Source organism: Dryobates pubescens, chromosome Z (genome assembly GCF_014839835.1).
Source record: "Dryobates pubescens isolate bDryPub1 chromosome Z, bDryPub1.pri, whole genome shotgun sequence".
NCBI classification, from domain to species: domain Eukaryota; kingdom Metazoa; phylum Chordata; class Aves; order Piciformes; family Picidae; genus Dryobates; species Dryobates pubescens.
The window spans coordinates 73,083,251-73,106,867 of record NC_071657.1 but is presented as its reverse complement, the minus strand read 5'-3'; the positions used below and the strand labels follow the sequence as shown (position 1 = coordinate 73,106,867).

General features: G+C 41.7%; 1 protein-coding gene across 1 annotated transcript in view; it reads right to left on the bottom strand.

Moving 5' to 3' along the window:
• The window catches only part of RASA1 (RAS p21 protein activator 1), a 75,192-nt gene that overhangs the window by 8,601 nt on the left and 42,974 nt on the right, over positions 1–23,617 (bottom strand). Inside the window, exons 10-21 of the mRNA XM_054178038.1 lie at positions 23,366–23,486; positions 22,115–22,271; positions 19,486–19,573; positions 16,758–16,835; positions 13,630–13,787; positions 13,258–13,334; positions 5,099–5,271; positions 4,745–4,904; positions 4,415–4,557; positions 3,635–3,750; positions 1,844–1,930; positions 783–850 (exon numbers count right to left, since the gene is read on the bottom strand). Of these exons, the coding sequence (XP_054034013.1) occupies positions 783–850; positions 1,844–1,930; positions 3,635–3,750; positions 4,415–4,557; positions 4,745–4,904; positions 5,099–5,271; positions 13,258–13,334; positions 13,630–13,787; positions 16,758–16,835; positions 19,486–19,573; positions 22,115–22,271; positions 23,366–23,486 (1,426 nt within the window). The remainder of the gene's footprint in view (positions 1–782; positions 851–1,843; positions 1,931–3,634; positions 3,751–4,414; positions 4,558–4,744; positions 4,905–5,098; positions 5,272–13,257; positions 13,335–13,629; positions 13,788–16,757; positions 16,836–19,485; positions 19,574–22,114; positions 22,272–23,365; positions 23,487–23,617) is intronic.

Genomic DNA, 23,617 nt, shown 5'->3' with positions numbered 1-23,617 from the left:
GAGAATGCCATCTGATGCCAGGACTCTGCCACAGGCCTACACAGCAATCCTGGTTTCGCCAACAGGAACATTCCCTGATGTTTTAATGAACTCCTGTGGTGCACTCTACCAGGAGAGCATTAACAAACAGGGTAAGAATTTATGGGGTGAGAGCATTCATTTAGGCAAACCCACAGGAACTCTGCCATATATGGCCTTTAAGTTAACCAAGGTCATCTCAAGTCTTCACAACCTGCCCATTCTAAATGCCACCCTTTATGATTTCGTATTTGAGACTGACTCTACTTAAGGAGTCACAGAAGAGACTTTTCCAATGGCTGGAATTTAAGCAGTTATTCAAACACAGTCTCCTAGATGCACAAAAGTATTGCAAGCTCTGCAGACTCATTTTCAACTCTCTATGTCTTCTTCATTTAGGACATACTACTGGATTTCAGCCAGTAACTTGGGCAATGCATTGTACCCAAAGTGGCATCTGAAGATCCCATACAAATTTTTCACACTGCTTACAAGATAATCCACATTGTTATGACACTTAAGTTAAAACTGTATTATTAAATACTACAGTGCATAGTTTTCTGGACTTTAAAACAACAGTGGGGATAACCATAATATAAACTTTAAGGGTGAAAAGCATACATTGGCTGCCTTATGGAGAAGCCATTCAAGTAATGTGAGTAACATGACTTTGGGCATAGCCTTCAAAAAGCTTCATATATTAGACAGTAATTTCATATCCACTGCTCTACAGGCTTTGAATTCAATCTGAAGCATATAGTCACCTGAGATGATATTAAACATCCTTGGGTTCAGGATAGCAGGACAAATCAGTCGGAGAAAAACAAAGCCACTGAAATGGGAAGAAAATTGCAATTTGTTCAACAAAATTAGAGAATTAACTCAAGAATTTAAGTTAGCATGGAATCTGAGACAGACACCAACCAACCAGCCTGTGCTCTGTGAATCTGCTAACAAATTATGAGTATCATGCTATGAATTCAATGTGCCTGTTCTTCCAGCTATTATCAGTTGATTTCCCAGCTGAACTGAAACATTGAAACCATGTGGGAAGAACTTAACTGTACAGCCATGCTGAAGCCAAATTGAGATGGACCACACCAGCTCCAAAAAAAAAGAAGGAACCTCTGATCCCTGACCTCACAAAGGTTTTCCATTGTCTGCTATGAGGCATCCATCCCACAGCTACCTGTTACCCCAAGACAATATAAGGAGGAGCACAGGAGAGGGGCAACCTCTCTCTTCACTGCAACACAACCCTAGGCTATCTTAAGGTGATCCATATCCTAAGGACAGCACACTACAGCAGAAAAATAATCAGGTATCTCTTGCCTTCTTCCACAAAGTAACTTCTGCCACCTAGAAAGCTGGAAAAAAAGCAGCCTCTTTTTAGTGCAGAACTAGAAGCTCATTCAACAGAAACCCAGAAGAGCCTTCAGTAGCATCGAAAAATATTTACTTTCTGTTTGCAGTGGAAGTAGCAAATATCCACTTCAGAGATTGCTTTGAGGAAGGTCTGTATTTCCCAGCACGGAAATGGAAATTGCTTATTTACAGGAGTTGGTAAAACTTGACAAACTGCCAAGTAAAGCTACACTGCATCACCTTATTCTGGCAAGGCTCTAAGAACATGATTATGAATCTAGCAAGCTTATAATCCTTAGTTAGGACATCATGCCTTAGCATCACAAATATCTTAAATACTGCTGTAACCTTCGTAAGCACTATGCAGTTTTGACACTGAAAGATAGACAAAACACACTTGAGTATGTCTTTAACAAGGCTGGAAAAGGTTATTTGCAGAAGAAAGTGCCAAGTAGCTTACCTAACAACTCTGGTTCTCATGGTGGTATTAGCTGGCCACTTGTTTTGAACAGACTTCTGTAGGCACCCATAAATATACCTCAGTGTCCTGCAAAAAGAATAGCTAATTACTCATTCCATTAACCCTAACAATTAAAAAAAGCTCATCAGACAGGATGCAGACAGCCTCCTACTTGATGGCAGAACTACTAGCAGTTCTACCTTTACAAATTAAAGGTTAATTTATAATAAATACAATCAATTTTCAAACAAACATTGTACAATGAATACATGTTAACAAGTAACTTTGTAACTGGCAAGGAAAACCCTTTATTAATACACAATTTTATGTGCAATTGATTATTCATGTGTATTAAATGTTTTCTGTTTCCTGTTTCTCAAGGAGCGGCTCCTTTAAAAAACAGATTTGATTTTTAAAATTTTTATTTGTTTTCTCTTAACTTAAAAAAAAAAAAAAAAAAAAAAAAAAAAAATTTTCCCTAAATGAGAGTTAGATGTTTAGAAGTTAAGCAACCACAGTGATAATCCTCTCCTGTAAGAAAAATACAAAGGGAAAATTGTGCTTTATTTCAGAATATGTTGAAAGTTCCACAACATACTTAGAATGTAACTTTCAATGCTAACCTTGCCAGCACTGACACAAAAGTAACACTTCTGTGCTACTGAGAATTGAGGATATTTGTATACTTTAAGAGCTAATGACAAAGTGAAGGAGGGCTGTTACTACATTCCACTTTTGAAAAGAATTTGTAATCAACTTAAAAGATACATAGCTGTCTGCTAATTACTACTGTATTCTACCTTTTAGTGGAAATACAAGATTTAGTATTTTTAGTACTTTTACTTTTAGAGTGGCTGGAGAGCAGCCAGGTAGAGAGGGACCGGGGGGTGCTGGTCAATGGTAGGCTGAACATGAGCCTGCAGTGTGCCCAGGCAGCCAAGAGGGTCAATGGCATCCCAAGAACAGTGTGGCCAGCAGGAGCAGGAAGGTCATTCTGCCCCTGTACACTGCACTGGTTAGGCCACACCTCGAGTACTGTGTCCAGTTCTGGGCCCCTCAGTTTAGGAAGGATGTTGACTTGCTGGAACGAGTCCAGAGAAGGGCAACAAAGTTGGTGAGGGGTTTGGAACACAAGCCCTATGAGGAGAGACTGAGGGAGCTGGGGTTGCTTAGCCTGGAGAAAAGGAGACTCAGAGGTGACCTTATTACTCTCTACAACTACCTGAAGGGAGGTTGTGGACAGGCGGATGTTGGTTTCTTCCAGGCAGCCAGTACCAGAACAAGAGGACACAGTCTCAGGCTGCGCCAGGGGAGGTTTAGGTTGGATGTTAGGAAGAAGTTCTATACAGAGAGAGTGATTGCCCATTGGAATGGGCTGCCTGGGGAGGTGGTGGAGTCACCATCATTGGAGGTGCTCAGCAGGAGACTTGATGGGGTGCTTGGTGCCATGGGTTAGTTGTTTAGGTGGTGTTGGATTGGTTGATGGGTTGGACGCGATGATCTTGAAGGTCTCTTCCAACCTGGTTTATTCTATTCTATGTATTTACTGTTACTCTTTGCCCGAGCTCTAGGAGCTTCTCCTTCAAAGAAAAGTCTGCTAGTCAGAAGCTTTTGCAAAAAAGTGGTTTTGTTTGTTGAAAGGGTTATATTTTTACTCTGCAGCCCTAAACATGGTAGTCTTACACTGACTAGCAGAAGTGGAATCAGTAAGAACATCATTTTAAGGTGCAATGTAGTTCACACAAACAAGAATTTTCAAAGACAACTCTGAACAAGAAACTGCAAACTTACGGAGGCAGTATCTCTGCAGCCATGAATATTTTCTCCACCAATTCTGAGAGTATGCTGAGCAGATGTGCCAAATTAGTGTTTACATCTTCATTTTTTTCTAACTTTGATGGATTCAGCTAAAAGAGAAGAGTAAAAGGTTACATTTCTTCCTTCCCCTATCTAGAGCTCCATATAGTTTCATAAGATTACACACTGAATACTACTTCAAAGTGAGTTAAATATTCTGCTGCTGTACAACTCTCTTACAGAACAGTGTGTTTCAATGTATTATCAAGAAAGACAATGAAGCAATGCTTTTAAGTTCCAATACACTAAGCTTTTAACAGCTCTGATATTCCCCACTATCCATCTGCATGACCTTTTGGTCTCTCCCAGTCTACGTTTCTGAGTACTCCCATCCTTTGAACAATTAAGTTAAACACACAAGTTAGGAAAGTTACTTCAAGAACAGTTTTAGGATCAGTAACAATCATTTAATATCAGGAAGTTTTAACTTAACACTGAAGTTCAGACACTGACTTCTATGATATCTTGGTAATTTAGAAAAACAAAAATTAAAAAGCTTTTAAAGTTCTACTTGAAAATTGTTCAGAGTCTTAGGGGAAAAAAACCCCACCCAACTCTTAATGAAGTGAGTCTCTGTAATTCTTATGTAAACTTCTTTTAGCTCTGAGAGCCTCATGTATCTGAGCTGGTATTTAATGCAAACATAAACCATAACAACCAGTTGATAATTGTGTCCACAGACCAAAGTATTAATAACATAGCTCAAGGTATCACCTCGCAGGACTGCTTGCTCTCCATTATCTTTAATATGGAGTCTTTCAGTGCATGGTGCACAAAACTTGTTGCTGTGGCTTTCATGTACTGCTCCATAAGTGTACTTGCTAGAGTGGTGGCACGAAACAAGGTGGTAGCTTCATCTGGAGGAAAAAAAACAAGGCAGGAATGTGAAAATTTGAGAAAAGCAGACAATAAAAAGCAGAGGAAAAATGTGCTGCATTTATATTACGTTGTAGCTAAAGGAGGAGGAAATGGGAAGCAGACAGATCCCTTCCCGCCCCACCTGCCCAGAGTTCCAGTAAACTGTAGTGTCACTTAGCACAGTACCTTCCATGCTTATTTCCCTGTCATTTAGTGTTCGTAATAACAAGGACTCAAGCTTTTCATGAAGAAAAATCTTCAGTAAAATGCCAGCCAAAAGTGTTCTGTCCTGTCCGCAAACATGTGATAAGGCATAGACTACATGAAGTTCTTTCTGGAGTATGAGCTGAAATTAAAACCAGAATTATAAAACACTCAGAAGCTTCTCCTAACACATAACAGCTTTAGAAAAACTACTATCATATGTCTGTAGAGGTACATAGAAATCACTGTCAGTATTATTTAATGCCAACCAGTGTATTGAGATTCATCTCAACCAGTAACATTAGTTTTGCAAGGGACTATTACACAACTTTATACCTCTTTAAACTCGCTGTACTCCTCTTCTGGCATGATCTTCTCCATAGAGTATCGTGCTCGAACACGCAGAGACCCTGGCTCAATACCCTTTAGTGGCACATGGGAGCTGAGTTGAAACCACTCATCTGTGGCATGTCCTTTCTGTAATCGGCTTAATTGGCAACGCATGAACACTTCGGGGGGGGGAAAAAAAGGTTGTTCAGTAAGTTATCTCCAGCTAAACACTGCTGCTAGTGAACAAAAAAACCCAGCAGTTTAATTTTCAGCACGTCATCGTCTTTCAGCAAAAGATTATCAGTAGGAATAGTCAAGGTTTTTGCCACCAATATATTGACAGATTCTCTCTTGAATGGTTTAAAAGACTCCTGTAAACTGAAGAAAAAGTATAAAGCATTTTGTAAAGAATAATGTATACATACAGGAAAATGTGGCATGGTTACTGACACACCCAAGTAGTGAGTAAAAAAGTGCTACCCTGCAAATCTGAGTAGCATTCAGAAACCAAAAATGGATAAAGTGTTCAGAATTCAACATTCTCTTTCCAACCTTGGGCTGGTCCCACTATCAGGTCTGCTCCTTGAGCTTGTTACTTCTTATTTTTTATTATTATAGTGTTGCTGTGGCTTTCAAACACTGCCCAGATTTCTTTCTTTCATACTCACTCCCAGGTTAAAGGCTGTAGCAGCTTATGCAAATTATGTTTAAGTGTCCCCAAGCACAACTTGTTGCCTAAATAATGATGACAGTTAACTCCAAATGGACAAATCATTAAGTCACCTTTCAGTGGTGTTGGTACTTTGAAATTGCTAAGCATGACCTGGACTGCAGAAGTCAGGCCCAGCAGCTGGCTATCAGGCTGCAGCAGTGGGATGAGAGGTCCATCTAGAGCAGGCACACACACTCCAGTTACCTCACACAGAAAGAGCCCAGGCACTAGCAGAGGCAACACTGTGGCTGTGAAATACCAGCAACACTCCAGGGAGGGTTCACAGTTAGAGGTTCACATTCAGCCTGTCAGTCTGGATCTTTCAAGCAAACCTTCTCTCCTGTACCTCTCAATATAACCTCCTTTTAAGTTCCTCATATAAAAATGAACCCACCAAACAACAAATCCCAGAGTTTTGGGCTGCCAAACTCAATAGGGTCAGGAATCTGCTGGGGTGCTATGAGGGTGCTTGTTGGACTGGAATATCTCTCCTGTGAAGGCAGGCTGAGAGACCTGGGGCTGTTTATTCTTGAGAACAGAATGCTGAGAGGGAACCTTATCAACACCTATAAATATCTGAGGGGTGGGTGTCAAGATCAAGGTGCCAGGCTCTTTTTGGTGGTGCTCAGGGAAAGGATGAGGAACAATGTGTATGAGCTGGAACACAGGAGGGTCAACCTCAACACAAGACACTTCCTTATGGTGAGAGTGATAGGGCACTGGAACAGGCTGCCCAGAGAGGTTGTGAAGCCTCCTCCTCTGCAGACTTTCAAAGCCTACCTGGAAATGTTCCTGTGTGACCTGCCCTAGGTGATCCTGCTTTGGCAGTGGGATTGGACTGATTTCTGGAGGTCCCTTCTAACCCCTAACATTTTGTGATTCTGTGATTACCTGCTACTATGTCTTTAGATCAAGTAATCAACTGACTTGAAGGAACAAGACTTTTTTCCCCATTTAGCAGCTTACACTGAATTATTAGGGCTACTTTCAGTACAAGGCTGTTATTAGTTGAAAAATTCAGTACATTTACACTGCAGTCTAGCACAGTTTAAAAGAGAAGCAAATATACATAGAAAATTATGGCAAAAAATAGTTATCTCTCCAGATAAAGGGGAGAATTCTCTTGACAACAATTCTGATCCAAAAACAGAATAAAAATATTTTACATTATGAACACTAATAATAAGGGGGGGGGGGGGGTGTTTCCTTATAGTTTATTTTCCTAATGAAACTTTGGGCATATTTAGCAACAACAGTACATTTTGATTGTTAGTAATTCTAACCTGGGAATCAAAATGAAAAGTGGTTTAACTTAGATTTGTCCCAGTTTTCAGACTGGAAATGAACCCAAATTTACTATGAAGACTTTTGCCAGAACAAAAAAGATCCATAAAAAAAAAAAACAAAACCGCCACCACCACCAACAAAAAATTCCAGTTATTGATTCAGAATAATGCCTATTTGAAATCTTTAGAGGAAATTGCTCAACAGATGGACATGTTAAATCCTGCCTTTCACAAGTCACTGCCACCTCAGCACAGACCATATTTCTATAGATCCATTTATCAGTTTCAAAAAACAAGTTGTGCCACTACTGCAAATAATAACTGTGTCTGAAAGGAAAGGCTAATACCGAACTTGCTCCATGGACTTGCTGTATGAGGTGACCACTTCCACTATAAAAATGTTGTTTTCAACATGAACTACGAATTAATCAACTAACCAAACAAGAACTTCCACTCCAATTCAACACTGTGAACTATTGTCCCTGGGGATTTACTGATTCAACTGTCTAATCCTACCTGACCATCCCAGTTTGCAGTAGCAGCAGAAGTCTCCCAATACATTCTAGATTTTTTTTTTCCCCAGCTGTATTACATACATTTACAGATTCACTGAGTTGGAAGGGACCCTCAAAAGTCATCTTGTCCAATCTCCCTTCCAACTAGATCAGACTGCCCAGGGCCACACCAACTCTGATCTTCAATGTCTCCACGGACAGGGCCTCAACCGCATCACTGGGTAGCCTGTTGCAGTATTGCACCACCTCATTGTAAATAAATTCTTCCTTATGTCCAACCTAAACCTGCCCTGCTCCAGATTCAGACCATTGCCCCTCATCCTATTACTGCAAGCCCTTCTAAACAGTCCCTCCCTCCCCAGCCTTCCTGTAGGTGCCCTTCAGATATTGAAATGTAGCTCTAAGTTCTCCTCGGAGCCTTGTCCTCTTCAGGTTGAACAGCCCCAATTCTTTCAGCCTGTCTTCATAGGAGAGGTGTTCCAGACCTCCTCTTATTATCTTGGTGTCCCTCGTCTGGACCACCAAGGACACACTGGATATGCAATTGGATACATTGCATAAGTATGTATCACAGTATCACCAAGGTTGGAAGAGACCTCGAGGATCATCGAGTCCAACCTGACACCACAGACCTCATGACTACCACCAAGTGCCACGTCCAATCCCCTCTTGAACACCTCCAGGGATGGTGACTCCACCACCTCCCTGGGCAGCACATTCCAATGACGAACAACTCTCTCAGTGAAGAACTTTCTGCTCACCTCAAGCCTCAACTTCCCCTGGCACAGGTTGAGACTGTGTCCTCTTATTCTGGTGCTGGTTGCCTGGGAGAAGAGACCAACCCCCTCCTGGCTACAACCACCTTTCAGGTAGTTGTAGAGGGCAATGAGGTCACTCCTGAGCCTCCTCTTCTCCAGGCTAAACAATCCCAGCTCCCTCAGCCTCTCCTCATAGGGCTTGTGCTCAAGGCCTCTCACCAGCCTTGTTGCCCTTCTCTGGACACGTTCAAGTGTCTCGATGTCCTTCTTAAACTGAGGAGCCCAGAACTGGACACAGTACTCAAGGTGTGGCCTAACCAATGCAGAGTACAGGGGCACAATGACCTCCCTGCTCCTGCTGGCCACACTATTCCTAATACAGGCCAGGATGCCACTGGCCCTCTTGGCCACCTGGGCACACTGCTGGCTCATGTTTAGGCAGCTGTCAATCAGCACCCCCAGGTCCCTCTCTGTTTAGCAGCTCTCCAGCCACTCTGACCCCAGCCTGTAGCTCTGCATGGGGTTGCCGTGGCCAAAGTGCAGCACCCGGCACTTGGACTTGTTGAATGCCATCCTGTTGGACTCTGCCCATCTGTCCAGTCGGTCAAGGTCCCTCTGCAGAGCTTTTCCACCATCTAACTGACCAACATCTGCTCCTAACTTGGTGTCATCTGCAAACTTGCTGATGACTGACTCAACCCCCTCATCCAGATCATCAATGAAGATGTTAAAGAGGATGGGACCCAGCACTGAGCCCTGGGGGACGCCACTGGTGACTGGCCACCAGCTGGATGTGGCACCATTCACCACCACTCTCTGGGCTTGGCCCTCCAGCCAGTTCCTAACCCAGCACAGAGTGCTGCGGTCCAAGCCACGAGCTGACAGCATAGACAGCAGTCTGCTGAGGGGGACGGTGGCAAAGGCCTTGCTGAAGTCCAGGTAGACCACATCCACAGGCCTCCCCACATCCACCAGACGGGTCACCTGATCATAGAAGGAGATCAGGTTGGAGAGGCAGGATCTGCCCTTCCTAAATCCATGTTGGCTGGACCTGAGCTCTTGGCCATCCTTCAGGTGCACAGTTATTGCCTCCAGGATAATCTGCTCCATCACTTTCCCTGGCACTGAGGTCAGGCTGTCAGGCCTGTAGTTTCCAGGTTCCTCCATCCGACCCTTCTTGTGGATGGGGACCACACTGGCCAGTTTCCAGTCATCTGGGACCTCTCCAGTGAGCCAGGACTGGAGGAAAATGATGGAGAGTGGCTTGGCCAGCTCATCTGCCAGCTCTCTCAGCACCCTAGGATGGATCCCATCCGGTCCCATGGACTTGTGAGTGTCCAAGTGGCTCAGCAGGTCCCGAACTAATTCCTCATGGGTTTCTGGGGCATTACACTGCTCCCCGACCCTATTACCCAGCTCAGGAGGCCACTCATCCTGGACTCCTACCTTGCTGTTACACATCGAGGCAAAGAAGGTGTTCAGGACCTCAGCCTTTTCCTCATCTTCGGTCACCGTGTTCCCCTCCAGGTCCAGTAAGGAGTGGAGGTTCTTCTTGCCCTTCTTTTTAGTGTTAATATATTTGTAAAAATGCTTTTTATTGTCTTGGACAGAGGTGGCCAGCTTCAGTTCCAACTGGGCCTTTGCCTCTCTAATTTTATTCCTACATAATCTCACAGCTTCCTTAAACATACCTTGAGAAGCCTTCCCCTCCTTCCAAAGGTGATACAGCCTCTTTTTTCCCCTTAAATCCTCCAGGAGCTGCTAATTGCTCCTAATTTGTGCCCTACTCTTTCCTCTGCAGAGGGACTGATTTCCTCACCCACCCCCTTCAGACCTCGTTTAAAGCCCTCCTAATGAGCCCTGCCCTGCCCTGCAGCCCTGCCAACTCTAGTGCTAGGACTCTCTTACCCTTTCTAGATAAATGCACCCCATCAGGACCCAGCAGGTTGGGTGCAGTAAAAGTTGCCCCATGATCATGATGGTGCCCACTGGCACCATCCCCTGAGCCAACTGTTGATGGTGTGGGTTCTCCCGTTCCTCTCAGTGTACTCCCCTGCCACTGAGGGAACTGAGCAGAACACCACTTGAGCTCCTGCCCCATCAATCAATTGTCCAAGGGCCTTGAATTCTTTTTTAATTGCCCTGGTGCCTTTCTTGTCAATTTCATCATTCCCAGCTTGTATTAGCAGCAGAGGGTAGTAGTCAGTGGGCTGGATTAATTTAGGGAGTCTCCTTGCGATGTCCCTAACCCGTGCCCCGGGCAGGGAGCAGACCTCCCTGTGGGACGGGTCGAGACGACATATGGATCCCTCAGTATCCCCCAGGAGAGAGTCCCCAACAACTATAACCCTTCTCCTTTTCTTTGTGGAGCTGCTCGTTATAGTTGGTGGGGACTGCTTGGCCTTAGGCTCCCCTCTGGATGGCTGCTCCTCAGCCCTCTCATCCCCACTGCCCTCGGCCTGCAGGGCCTCATTATGCAAGGGCACTGGAAGAGGAGGAGAGGGCTGGGGTGGATTTCTCTTGCCACCCCTGGCAGGGACCTGCATCCACCCCTTTCTGTTTCCAGGGACCCTTCCCTCAGCAGGGGAGATCTGCAGAGCCTTCTCCCACAAATCCCACTTCCTTTCGCTTTCCCTTATTGTCCTTAGCCTAGACACCTCCTCCTTCAGCTCGGCCACTTCATCCTTCAGCTCTGCCACCAGGCTGAGGAGAACGTTCACCTGGTCACACCTGACACAGGTGTCCTCTCCTTCCCCCTCTATTCCAAGTGCCAGGCTGTATTTATCTGAATACATCCCTATGCAATCTACTCTTAAGAGAAACCAAATTTAAATGGAGTTGGTAACAAACTGTTTAGTAACAGTTCCTACTATTAAAATACTTTTTAAAACATTTGAATGATACAACAATTATGGAATACTCACAATAGGCAAGCTTTGAAGTCAAAAACTTGGAAGCTCAGAGGATATTTTAAAACAGTGAAAAAATAGCTTTCATGCAAGTATAATTTTGGTATTTAACCTCTTTGTGTTATGACAAAAGAAATAAAGCATCTTGGGGCCCTCAATCTGTATTCCATGGTGAGAAAAACAAGCAGAAAAGCTGATATAACTCAAATAATTGGGAAGAGAAGTATTACCAGCTTCACATGACTCTCACTTCATAGGAACCCACATATAACAGCTGTGGCTGAAAAGGAGAATGCTCAGGAACGGAATCAGTTCTCTTGCTATTGAAGAGGTCAGGGGTTATTGAGGCACACGGGTATGTTGGAGAAATTCTGGTTTAGCTCATTGTTTCCCCCCTGCACTTGACATTTTCCGCAGGACTGGGGCTGTTCGCAGAGATCTGTTCAGTCAAGTTGACTTAGTCTAATCCTTATCCCAAAATTAAAAGATGGTTGGGTTATGCTGTGAGATTGCACCTAACTGCAATCAACATTCAGCCAGTCCTGCTCCTGGCCTAGATAAGGAAGCCTTCTATCAACTCATCAGATGGAACGCTCCAAAGCCACACAACCTCCTTAGGTTGGACTTACCGATGTATCCTATTCAAAAACTATCCTTTGAAAGATTCTTTTACTAACTTAAGCTTTGGTGTAGATAGACAATGAGATTTCCAGCTCAAATGAATAGAAGAACAGTGTAAGAACATGGTGACACGTGCCATTAGAGCCTTTTTGTCAGTCAGAAGGAATGTATCTTTTCCCCCCTGCTACACTGAAAGTTTTCTAGTCAGAGGAAGAAGAAAGAGGCTTAAAATTGTATCAGGTTCTGCAAAATTCAAAATGGGTAGTAAATCCTCTACTTTGGTCAAAGTTTCCCTACAAATCCCCCAAAAAACCCCAAACCAAAACCCAAGAAATTAGCGCTGAAACATACATAACAGGCCAGTAACACAATATATGTAAAATGAAAAGAGCCTGCAATAGATTGTAATTACTCTGTCAGATTTTGGAACAGGTATCTCTGAGCACAATGGAAAAAAAAGAAGAAAATGAATACATTTGTAGGGGTTGAGGTAGGTGTCTGCCCAGTAGGCACCAAAGAGAAGGCAGGTGGCTGAAGCCACTCCAGAACAAGTACAGTGGGCAATAAGATACCTTCAATAAGAGAACAAACAAACAAAACTCCAAATAAACAAACAAAAACCTAAACCACTGTGTGGGAAGTAAAATTACATTTTTTCTATCTAAGATCACAGAATTCATGTTCTTCAAAACCTATTTTTTGTTTGGGTTTTTTGTTTGTTTTGTTTTTTTAAACCTAGAAAGCTGACAGATCTTACCAGCTTGCTGGTAATTTGCTGGAACAGGAACAAAACCAGAGCTGAAGTACTATCTGTCTGGGGCTGTATTAAACCCAGGAGTAGTACAAGGAAAGCAGACAATGAGGTAAAATTGAAAGAAAGCAGGGAAGGTTTTATTCAGAGATCACCAAGTTCTGGAATAAAAATTCATGTCTTTTTAATGAAGAAAGTGCTACACCTTTCCTCCCTTTCTCACTGGATGCAACAATAATATCTGAAAAGAAATGCCATGCAATCAAAGCCAAAACTCTGTGAAGCTTAGAATTTTATGGAGCAGACCAGTTCTAACAGCTTCTCTTGCTCTTTGGTACGCACAGCCATTGTGTAACAGAATGATAACTCCACAGAAGAGCTTGGGAAGCCTTTAGAACTGAACTTCTGTGCTTTTCATTACCAAAAAACATGCAGGGTAAAAACATTAATGGAAAGCTATTACCTGACAACCCAAACATACAAAGCAGCATGGTGAGCATAAACCCAGACTTGATTCTTTTGTGGCAATGTTTGACAAGAGTAATGAAAACCACACAAAGTATCCATTGATGCAGTCTATATATATATGCATCTTTCACAGAAAAATACTTACAGATATCTGGATCTTTACTTTTCTTTGTTTTGTTACTAAGACTTATCTCAAATCTGTTAATATCAGATGAAAGATCACTAGGAGAAAAAACAGAAAGTCTTCATTAATTCTATACTTAGCTGGCATTTAAGCTTAATTCTAAATTCATATCAATCCTGAGCTATCATCACCCAGAGACACTTATACCAACAAAGATAATTAGGTGATAACAGAAAATTCAGCCCATGCAGAATATGGCTGAAAGGCTGCTCCTGTAAGAGCACATGCAGAGTATTTTTAAAAAGCACAAGTAAAACAACACAGATTGTCAAGAATCTTAAATGCAATACACTTACAAGTGAAATTCAGTAATTCAAGAAGGTTAAGACTTACTCAAAGACAAATTCCTCTGACCACACAGGGTTCTGGCCTTCCCTGATATGTGTTTTTGCTACCTGCACGCTGTTCAGGTAGATGTTACAATATGGATTAGTAAAATGCTTTACTGGGAGGGTATGAGCTTCTTCTACATGCAAAATAAGGCTGCTGACCTAAAAGAAAAAAACCCAAACAAAACACAAAAATTACTTTTTGTTGCTAAAGTAGAAATGCAAAATGTATGAATGAATTCTTTTTTATCCTCTGTGTGAAGGCTTAATGTTAATACATGAAAAATAAACAGCAAGTAAAATTTCTTAGTAAGGGCATGGAACAGAAGTAATAATAAGCGTCACCAGCAGTAAACCAATGATTACTCATAATTACTGAAAAGGAATAGAATAAACCAGGTTGCAAGAGACCTTCGAGCTCATCTCGTCCCACCTATCACCCAACACCACCTAATCAACTAAACCATGCAACCAAGCACCCTATCAAGTCTCCTCCTAAACACCTCCAATGAGGGTGACTCCCACCACCTCCCTGGGCAGCCCATTCCAATGGGCAATCACTTTCTCTGTGTAGAACTTCTTCCTAACCTACAGCCTAAACCTCCTCTGGCACAGCCTGAGACTGTGTCTTCTTGTTCTGGTGCTGGTTGCCTGGGAGAAGAGACCAGCCCCCACCTGTCTACAACTTCCTTTCAGGTAGTTGTAGAGAGCAATAAGGTCTCCCCTGAACCTCCTCCAGGCTAAGCAACCCCAGCTCCTCCAGTCTCTCCTCATAGGGCTTGTGCTCCAAACCCCTCACCAACTTCATTGCCCTTCTCTGGACACGCTCCAGCAAGTCAACATCTTTCCTAAACTGAGGGGACCAGAACTGAACACAGGACTCAAGGTGCAGCCTAACCAGTGCAGTGTACAGGGGCAGAATGCTGGCCACACTATTCCTGATTCAGGCCAGGATGCCATCAGCCCTCTTGGCCACCTGTGCACACTGCAGGCTCATGTTCAGCCTACCATCAACCAGCACCCCCAGGTCCCTCTCCACCTGGCTGCTCTCCAGCCACTCTGACCCCAGCCTGTAGCACTGCATGGGGTTGTTGTGGCCAATGTGCAGAACCCGGCACTTGGATGTGTTCAATCTCATGCCGTTGGACTCTGCCCATCTGCCCAGCCTGTCGAGGTCCCTCTGCAGAGCCTCTCTACCCTCCAGCAGATCAACTCCTGCCCCCAGCTTGGTGTCATCAGCAAATTTACTGATGATGGACTCAATGCCCTCATCCAGATCATCAATAAAGTTGTTAAAGAGCATGGGGCCCAGCACTGATCCTTGGGCACACCACTAGTGACTGGCTGCCAGCTGGATGTGGCACCATTCACCACCACTCTCTGGGCTCAGCCCTCCAGCCAGTTCCTAACCCAACACAGTGTGCTCCTGTCCAAGCCATGAGCTGACTGCTTGGCCAGGAGGAAAATCTCTAGCCCCACATTTTTAAGACATCTTGTTTTCCTCTTTTAAACTTATTTTTGAGGCATTAATATCTGCAGATACTAATCTTTCTGCTCACAGAATATTTTACTGAAATCAAAGACTGGTACCTTGAGTAAGAGTCATGGACAACTACAAAAGTAATGCTTTTTTTGGTGCTCTCCCTACAGATGACATAAAATTCTGTTGTGCAATACATTTAATTCTATCCTTGCATGTATATTAGCATTTTCTTCACTTTATGAGGTAAAGGAATTACTTCATATTGTCACTCTTTTTGCTTTGCTTTTGAAGCTTGAAGCTCCTGATTTCACGTGCTCATTTATTCAGAAGTATCCCAACAACTTTAATGTTTAGGGGACACAATCTCAAGCTGTGCCAGGGGAGGTTTAGACTTGAGGTGAGGAGAAAGTTCTTCACTGAGCGAGTCGTTCGTCATTGGAATGGGCTGCCCAGGGAGGTGGTGGAGTCACCATCCCTGAAGGTGTCAAGAGGAGATTGGACATGGCACTTGGTCTAGTCATGAGGTCTGTGGAGACAGGTTAGACTCGATGATCCTTGAGGTCTCTTCCAACCTTAGTGATACTGTGATACTGTTAACTGTTGGTATTGGTTGATAGTTGACTGAATATGAATCAGGAGTGTGCTCAGGTGGCCAAGAAAGCCAACAGCACCCTAGCTTGTATTAGAAACACCACAGCCATCAGGAACAGAGAGGTAATCATAGCTTTGTACTCAGCACTGATGAGGCCACACCTCAAGTATTATGTTCAGTTTTGGGCCCCACACTATAAGAGGGACATTGAGGTGCTGGAGTGTGTCCAGAGAAGGCCAATGAGGCTGGTGAAAGGCCTGAAGCATATGGTCTATGAGGAGCATCTGAGGGAGCTGGGGTTGTTCAGTCTGCAGAAGAGAAGGCTGAGGGGAGACCTCCCTTGAGTGCTGGGTCAAGGGTTGGATTGGATGTTCTTTGAGGTCTCTTCCAACCAGACATATTCTGTGATTCTGTGAACTACAAAATAGCTGCATCCCCTGAAAAACATCACCCTGTTCTATTCCTGGCTCCACTGTCTGTTAAAACAACTATATAGAATGTTCCTAACATTCAAAAATATGTGGGGTGCTTGAAATACTTACCTGTTACTCCCCAATCATTAAGACACTTTTCTGCCTCTGAGAAAATTCTTGCAAACACAGCACTTTAAAGAGGCCAAGAGAAACTAAGCCATAAGCATGGTTCAGAATGTACTGGTTACTGAAAATTAGTGACATTATTTAAGTGAGTAGTTTGTTTACACGTCACAAGTCTGTCAAGTTTCTCTTATGTGGTAAATTTTAAAAATTAAGATTATACAGACACTGACTTCTTCACCCTTTCAGCCAAATGTAGCTGGAAAGTAATGCCTAGCAAAACACTTAGATTGCCTAGGGCCATTCTGGGTTTTATACAGGTAAGTACTACCTCAAAATTTAAGTTATTCTGCTTGGTTTCATCAGGTTACTGCATAACCCCATAAAAGAAAATCAGTACAGTACATGCAGAATTTACTCCTCCTGAAAGGAAAACTGTGAGATTTATCAATATGATTTTGCAGAAAGGAGATAGAACATTCTTCCACCATGCACCACAAACCCCATGGTATCAGCTTCACCTGACGCAGGCGTTTGTTTGATGTTCCTGGACTGGTTTTTCTTAAACTGCAAAACATCTGCAGTGCTTTCATCCAGTCCTAAGAGAGAAGCATGCAGAACAGTAATAAAACAAAGTCAGATCCAGGTTCTTGCAGTGGAACAAACACATCTGAAAAGAGTATCTGAAGTTTTCCCTTCAGGCTGGCAAAACCTGAGTTTTCTGTAACTCCAAAGTATGCAGCTTTGAATATTAGAGCAAAACTCTTAACTTTACTGAGAAAAGCCTAACAAAGGATTTGCAAATCTGAGCCATTTTCCTTTAGAAGTATCAAGCATTGCTAATGGATATACAGTGTGACCTTTACCAATTTTCCAGTCTAGTAATACTACATGATGCTCCAATTTTTATGTAAAATGAAGCAAAATTTGTTTGCTCCTGAGAAAATTACAGTTAGCAGGACAACCTCTTCCAATTATCCCCTCCAGTACTTCTGTATGGTAGTCACAATACTGTGTATACATCAAACAAATGAAAAACAACATCAACAGAAAAAACACAGAGCATATATCCAATGATCCCCGCTTTGCTCACAAATGTGTACAGCAGAGTGGATGGATGGGTTCTGTTTTGATCAAGGAAGCAACCAGGTTACTTAACACCACAGTTTGTGAGTAACTGATTTTAAACAAATAAGCTGCTAAGAGGCACAGCCAACTCACCAGGCCACCTCTGAAGAAGTCACTGCAACATGGGAAAGTTGCTAACAGAGCAGCTTGGCAAGGTGCCTTAGGAAGGTGGAAGACATGCTATAGCCTCAGTCTCTAGTTTTGGTGCCCCAGCCACCAAAGTCTGTGCAGCGCTTGTAGAGCACAACATTTGGGTTTTGACCAACAACCTTCTTAAGTCTGCACCTCAAAGATTTACCATCTATTCTCAAAGTACAGTTTACAAATGCCATTTAAAAAAAACCCATAATGGTGTTTCAATCTTAGTCTTCACAGTACCTTCCATAATTACAAAATAAAGCCAGATGTAGTTCTGCTACACTCAGCTACACCACCTTGTGAGTCAGGTTTCAGCTTTCAAAACTTTCGACAGAAGGAAAAGCTTTCAGCTATGCATCACTAAGTCACAGTAGCTTGTTTCCTTTGTCTCAGAAGGAGCAGCAATCGAAGAAACAAATGCCTCCTTAAATACTCTAACAGAAGTATTTCCTGGATGCATAGTACACCTCATACTCACTCATAGCAGGAAAACCTTTCCCTTCACATGCCAAAGCTTAGAGCAGTGATAACAATGTGCTACAGTAAGCAGGGTGACACCAGCATGTAAGACTACATTTTATCTTGCTTTTTGTTTTGTGCAAAATGTAAAGAAGTTATAACAACAGTGCACAGGATGGTGCTGCTTTGATATTTATTTACCACATTATAAGAGAGCCTTAATATACAAATATCCCTCTATTAAAAGTTACAGAGAAGAAAACTGAACTTTCTCAAAGGACAAATATCTTTAAGCTTCTCTGGGCCAAAGCCATTTTGGTTTTAAAAAAAAACCAAAACAACCACGAAAAACCCCACTCTGTATTCTGTATAAATGCAGTGAACAGCCTGTTAAGCAGATCAAGACCAAAAGCAGATTATACCAAATGTTCAGGGAATAAGACAGGATATTCTGTCTTCTACACACTTAATCTTTTTAATTTCTAGAGCACAAGCCAAAATGAGTGTACAGTAATGACCATGGAAATGAATGTGTTTATTCTCAATTACTCCACAGAACATGGCTTCTCAAAGATAGTACATTGAGTTGTATCACAAAAGCCACTTCACCATTCTGATGTGATCACAGCAACTATCATAAATTTGTATTAATTTGACAGGAAAATTAATACAAATTGTGCTTTCCTTTACAGACAGCACAAGAAGAATACTAAATTTGTACAGCTTTCATGCTCTGGTGAATAGCAGTCTATTATGACTAACAGCACTATTCAAATAAAACCAAGTGCAAAGCTTGCAACAAGTGGGTTTCAGAGATGGGGACTTTCAGAGCTGTACACCTAGTAAGGGCATTGTATCTTCTTAGACATTCTCTCCTGCTGGTGAGTGAATTTGAGAGAATTAGAATCTTATTGTCCCGAGTCTTAATCAGCAAACATAATAGTAGGGCTCCAGCAAACTGAAGGATACCAACTAGAACCAGAATAACTTTTATGCACAATCAGGTCTCAAGACTTTGAGCAAGGACCAATTAATGGATAGGACAATTAACTGCAAAAGGCAGCTGTTCAAGATGCATTGGTCACTGGGTACATATATGCGCCCTAGTATCTAGTTCATAACAGGAAAGTGACTGTGAAGGAAAACTCTCACCATAGTATGCTTTGGTTTACAACATGAAAAACCCCTAGTGATTATTCTTATGAATTGAACTGTACAAAGAAAAAAACCAAAAAACAAAAAACACCATGTCTCCAGAACGATATAATGGAAAATAATGGAATTTCACTCCATGGGACCTGACTGGAAATTGTCCAAAGCAGAACCCCCAAGTGCTTGGATTCTCAGCACCCACTGTTGTCCTTACAGATCTACTGCTACTCCATCATAACACCTGCTAATGCAGACTCAGCCACTGCACTATCTGTGATACACTTGGTTCCTGTTCCAGAAGGACAATATTATTAGACATCAACAAGACAAAACATTACTTCTTAAATCATATTTATCAACAAAAGTTCTCACCTGTGCTTGCTCTGGAGTTTCGCCTGCAAAGTAAAAGATGTAATGCTCTTCACTAAAGTGCTGAACTACTATCTGAAAACAGTTTGGCCTTAAAAACAAACAAACAAACAAACAATTAATTACTAATATTTGTAGTATTAATTGACACTTTCACTTGTTAATCTGTGCCAAAACAAAGTTTAGACTGAACTAATCACTTTATGCTGTAATACATTTGTTGTCTGCAAGGAGCATTACACATTGAGTCAATTTGTGTTTGTATACCTGTAGATCATCATATATGGAAAGAGGAAGAAGTCCAACTATAAAATCTCTCAGATCTTTCAAAACTACAGCCTGCTTTGAATGTATTATGTCACTTCCAGAAAACCACACTTCAGTATAGATTTTGTTTCAGAATACTAAGAACCTTTTAGAATGGTCTGCACTTAGCAGGCATGTATACTGACTTTTAGCCAAACAAAAGATTTGTCAATAAGGGCTATTCCTAGACACTTCAAAAGCAGCAACATTAGATCCCAACTAATTAATCACATATTAATGGTTTACTATTTCAGGATCTCAGGAAACAATATTAACGTAAGTTATCCCCTATCTCAACATGTCCCATAGCTCTTGCAACCAGAAGAAAAGAGTGTATTGGACTACACAGATGTGTGACACAAACCTCTACAACCTGAAGTGCAATAATATTGTCTTTGCCATTTTGTGTACCTCCACTGATTTGCCAAAAGGTAAAACAGAAATGTTTTGCTTTGCTAAATTACAAGGTATTTGAAGTGTACACTACCCTTCATGAACTTTCCACACTGCACTCAAGGAAATTTAGATGTCCCCTGGTGGAGTTACCATCACTGGAAGTGTTTAAGAAGAGACTGGATGAGGCACTTGGTGCCATGGTTTAGTTGATTAGATGGTGTTGGGTGATAGGCTGGACTTGATCTCAAAAGTCTTTTCCAACCTGGTTAATTCTATTCTATTCTACTTGATTTGCGAGGGAGTTTCAAGTCTTCATTTCCCCAATCAAATTCACTGCCTGGAGAAATGCTGACTGAACATTCTGTGGCTGTGCCACAGAGGAGAGGGGGACAGCTGGAAGGAGTCAGCTAATTAAATCATTGCCACCAAAGAACCAGGCAAAGCTACAGACTTCACTGTACTTCTGAGAAAAGGGTAAACCAGATACTCGAGATACAGGAGGAACTTTATCTCAGCTACAATTCCTCACTAACAGCCTCCTAAGTTAGTACAACCCTCCATCTCCTCCCACTCACTTTTACTGCCACTTACTGTCCAACTACACTTTAACCCACAAAAGCTGTTTAGAGATAGTCACTGCTAATAGTGTTCTTTGTTTACTATACACACCAAAGCTTCCTCCGTAACTGCCAGCTTACATAAGGAGCACTTCAGGACTGTTTTTATCACTGTTCTGATACTCTGTATCTACAGCTTCTCATCATATTGGTTTAACAGAGTTTTTAAATTATTACAATGATTAAAAAAAAACAACAACTGCAAAAACACAGACCAAACAAAAGCACCAGTCTTTGTGGCTTAAGAAATGCCACTAATTTCAATTTGTCTTTAAGAGTTTTTTTTATAGAAATAGCTGTTGACTATGTTTCATTTTAAAATAAATATTAAGATCCATAGGATCACCAAATTGTCAGGGTTGGAAAGGACCTCAGGCATCATTTATTTCTAACTTCCCTGCCAATTGATGAGGTTGCTCAGAGCCACATCCAGCCTGGCTTTAAAAATATCCAGGGATAGGGCTTCCACCACTTCCCTGGGCAACCTGTTCCAGTGTCTCACCACCCTTGTGGTAAGGAACTTCCATCCAATCTACATCTATCCTCCTCTAGCTTGGATCCATAATTTCTATCTAACTAGAATTTCTATCTAATTTCTTCTGTATGATTATAAAATACAGGATGTTGGAGGGTTCTTTATAACCATTAATGAACAAATATTTAAACTCTTCTGTAATTTTGATTCTCAGCTTCCTTCCCACATTCCTTGCAGCTGACCTATTTTAAACATGTTCGATATTAAAATTATCTCTGAATATAGTAACTGTGCAAAACCAATTTGTGAGGATGATGGCTTAAATTAGTTTGCTACTTCATTGGTCTAATTAACAGAAGGAGCTGTTCTTGAATAGCAAAGCATTGGCAGACTGTGTAACCAAGCTAGTTTTCAAACGCCTATGAAAAGAATGTTAGGAATTGACAGGATTCTTAGTTCAAAAGGATTAAAACCCTCTGTGAAATGCAACATGGAACAACTAATGTATTCAACATTAAAAAATAATGCAAAATCCCCATTAATCATCATGACATCTTATTTCACAATAAAACTTTAGTATTAAAGTCTAACATTTTTGACTAGAGTTTGTGGTGTACAGTAGCTAGCCATCAAGCTGCCATGGCTAAGCAAGTTACTGATCATCAGACAGATCTCTTTACTCATGCTTTTGCAATCCACAAGTGCAGACTCTTGTCATGAATCAAGAGCCACAGTGTCAGCCAGGGCTACTTGTTCACTAGCCTGTGTGTTGTACTTTCCTCGAACTAGGAGCCAACTCTCCCGCTGCACACACACAAATTGCAAGCCAGTGTCCTACCTGCCAAACAAACTGTCATGCACTCCATAGACGGAACACACGCTAAGGTCTATTAGTCCTTTGGGTTTTGTGGCTCGTTTTTCACTTTCAAAATAAATAAGCTGGGCATCATTTCCCTCTAATATAAAGTACAAGTTTTTCCACCTTTTTCCTTTACCTGTAAGAAAAGTCAAGCAGAAAGTTAGGATACTGTTTAAAAGCAAGAGCAAATTTTGCAAATGAAGGAAATTAAAGAGGGCAGTAAAGCTTTTGTCAAAGTACAAACAGAATAAGAATGCACAGGTAATGACATTTAGGTTTTAGTATCAATGCACATGCTCAGTTTTATGCAGCTTGCTGGTGAAAATAGACCCTCCTCAGGTAGAGTTGTAAATACTTCTCTAAGCATTTTTACTAATTTCAATGGGTTTATGCAAGTGCAGATGACCTGCTTGTACAGTGAATTTCTCTCAGTGTTAAGACAGTACCCAGCTTGCAAACAATGATGCTGTGGATCCCGTTTATTATAATTGAAGTTACAAAACCGATTTCACACGTAAAAGCTACTCCTAAACTCTGACTAATTAATAGATTGCATTACAGTATCTTAAAAGAGTACAGTTGAGGAACAGAACAACAGGAATAAGTTACATGCAAACTTAAATTAAAATCATGCCCCTAAACAAAGACATAAAAGAATTTTTCTGGTTCCACATGCTTCAGAGAGAATGTTCTCTGAGCTACAATGGATTAAGAACTTGCAGTAGTTAATGCATGCATAAGTCACAGGATCATTTAGAAAAAAACCCTTTCAGCCTCAATTTTACATCATAAAGTTGCCATGGGTCTCAATAAACAAGTACTAGCTCTGTTTTGAAAAGACAAATCAACATCAGAATACTACACTGTCCCCTAGATGGAAGAATGATTTCATTGTTTGTTCCATGAGACGCTATGTGCATTTCTACACCTACTAAGCACTCCAGTTTGCACATTCAAATCATCTCATTATCTCTCAGCTGAAGCTTTTCAATTCATCTCAGAGAGGAGAAGGCAATGAGATGACTTTGCTGCTGAGGGGTCACCACAGCACAGTCTACACCTGCCTCCAGAAACAGGTGCTAATCTCTCTAGTGGCCAGCAGTAGCTTACAAGGAAATGGAATGAAGTTGCATAGGGGAAGTTCAGGTTAGACATCAGGAAAAGGCTTTTCTCTGAGACTGCATTATTTTAGAGGGGGGTGGAATAATCACAGAAGTAAACATAACTCACTTTTTTTCAGAAGATAACCTTTTTTGACAATATTTTTATAAAAAGCATCCTTTGTTTTCCGACGAATTGTATTGTAGATTTCTTTTCCATCCACTGTGTCATTAAGCACTTGTTCTTGGTGCTGGCCAACATAGAAGAAAAATGTATTTTAGGGTCAGAAATTGCTATTAAAGAATTACAACCTATGAAGCTCAACCAGGATCATTGTAATGAATGCTACCAACCCACTACTATTTTACTCTAATGCATTTT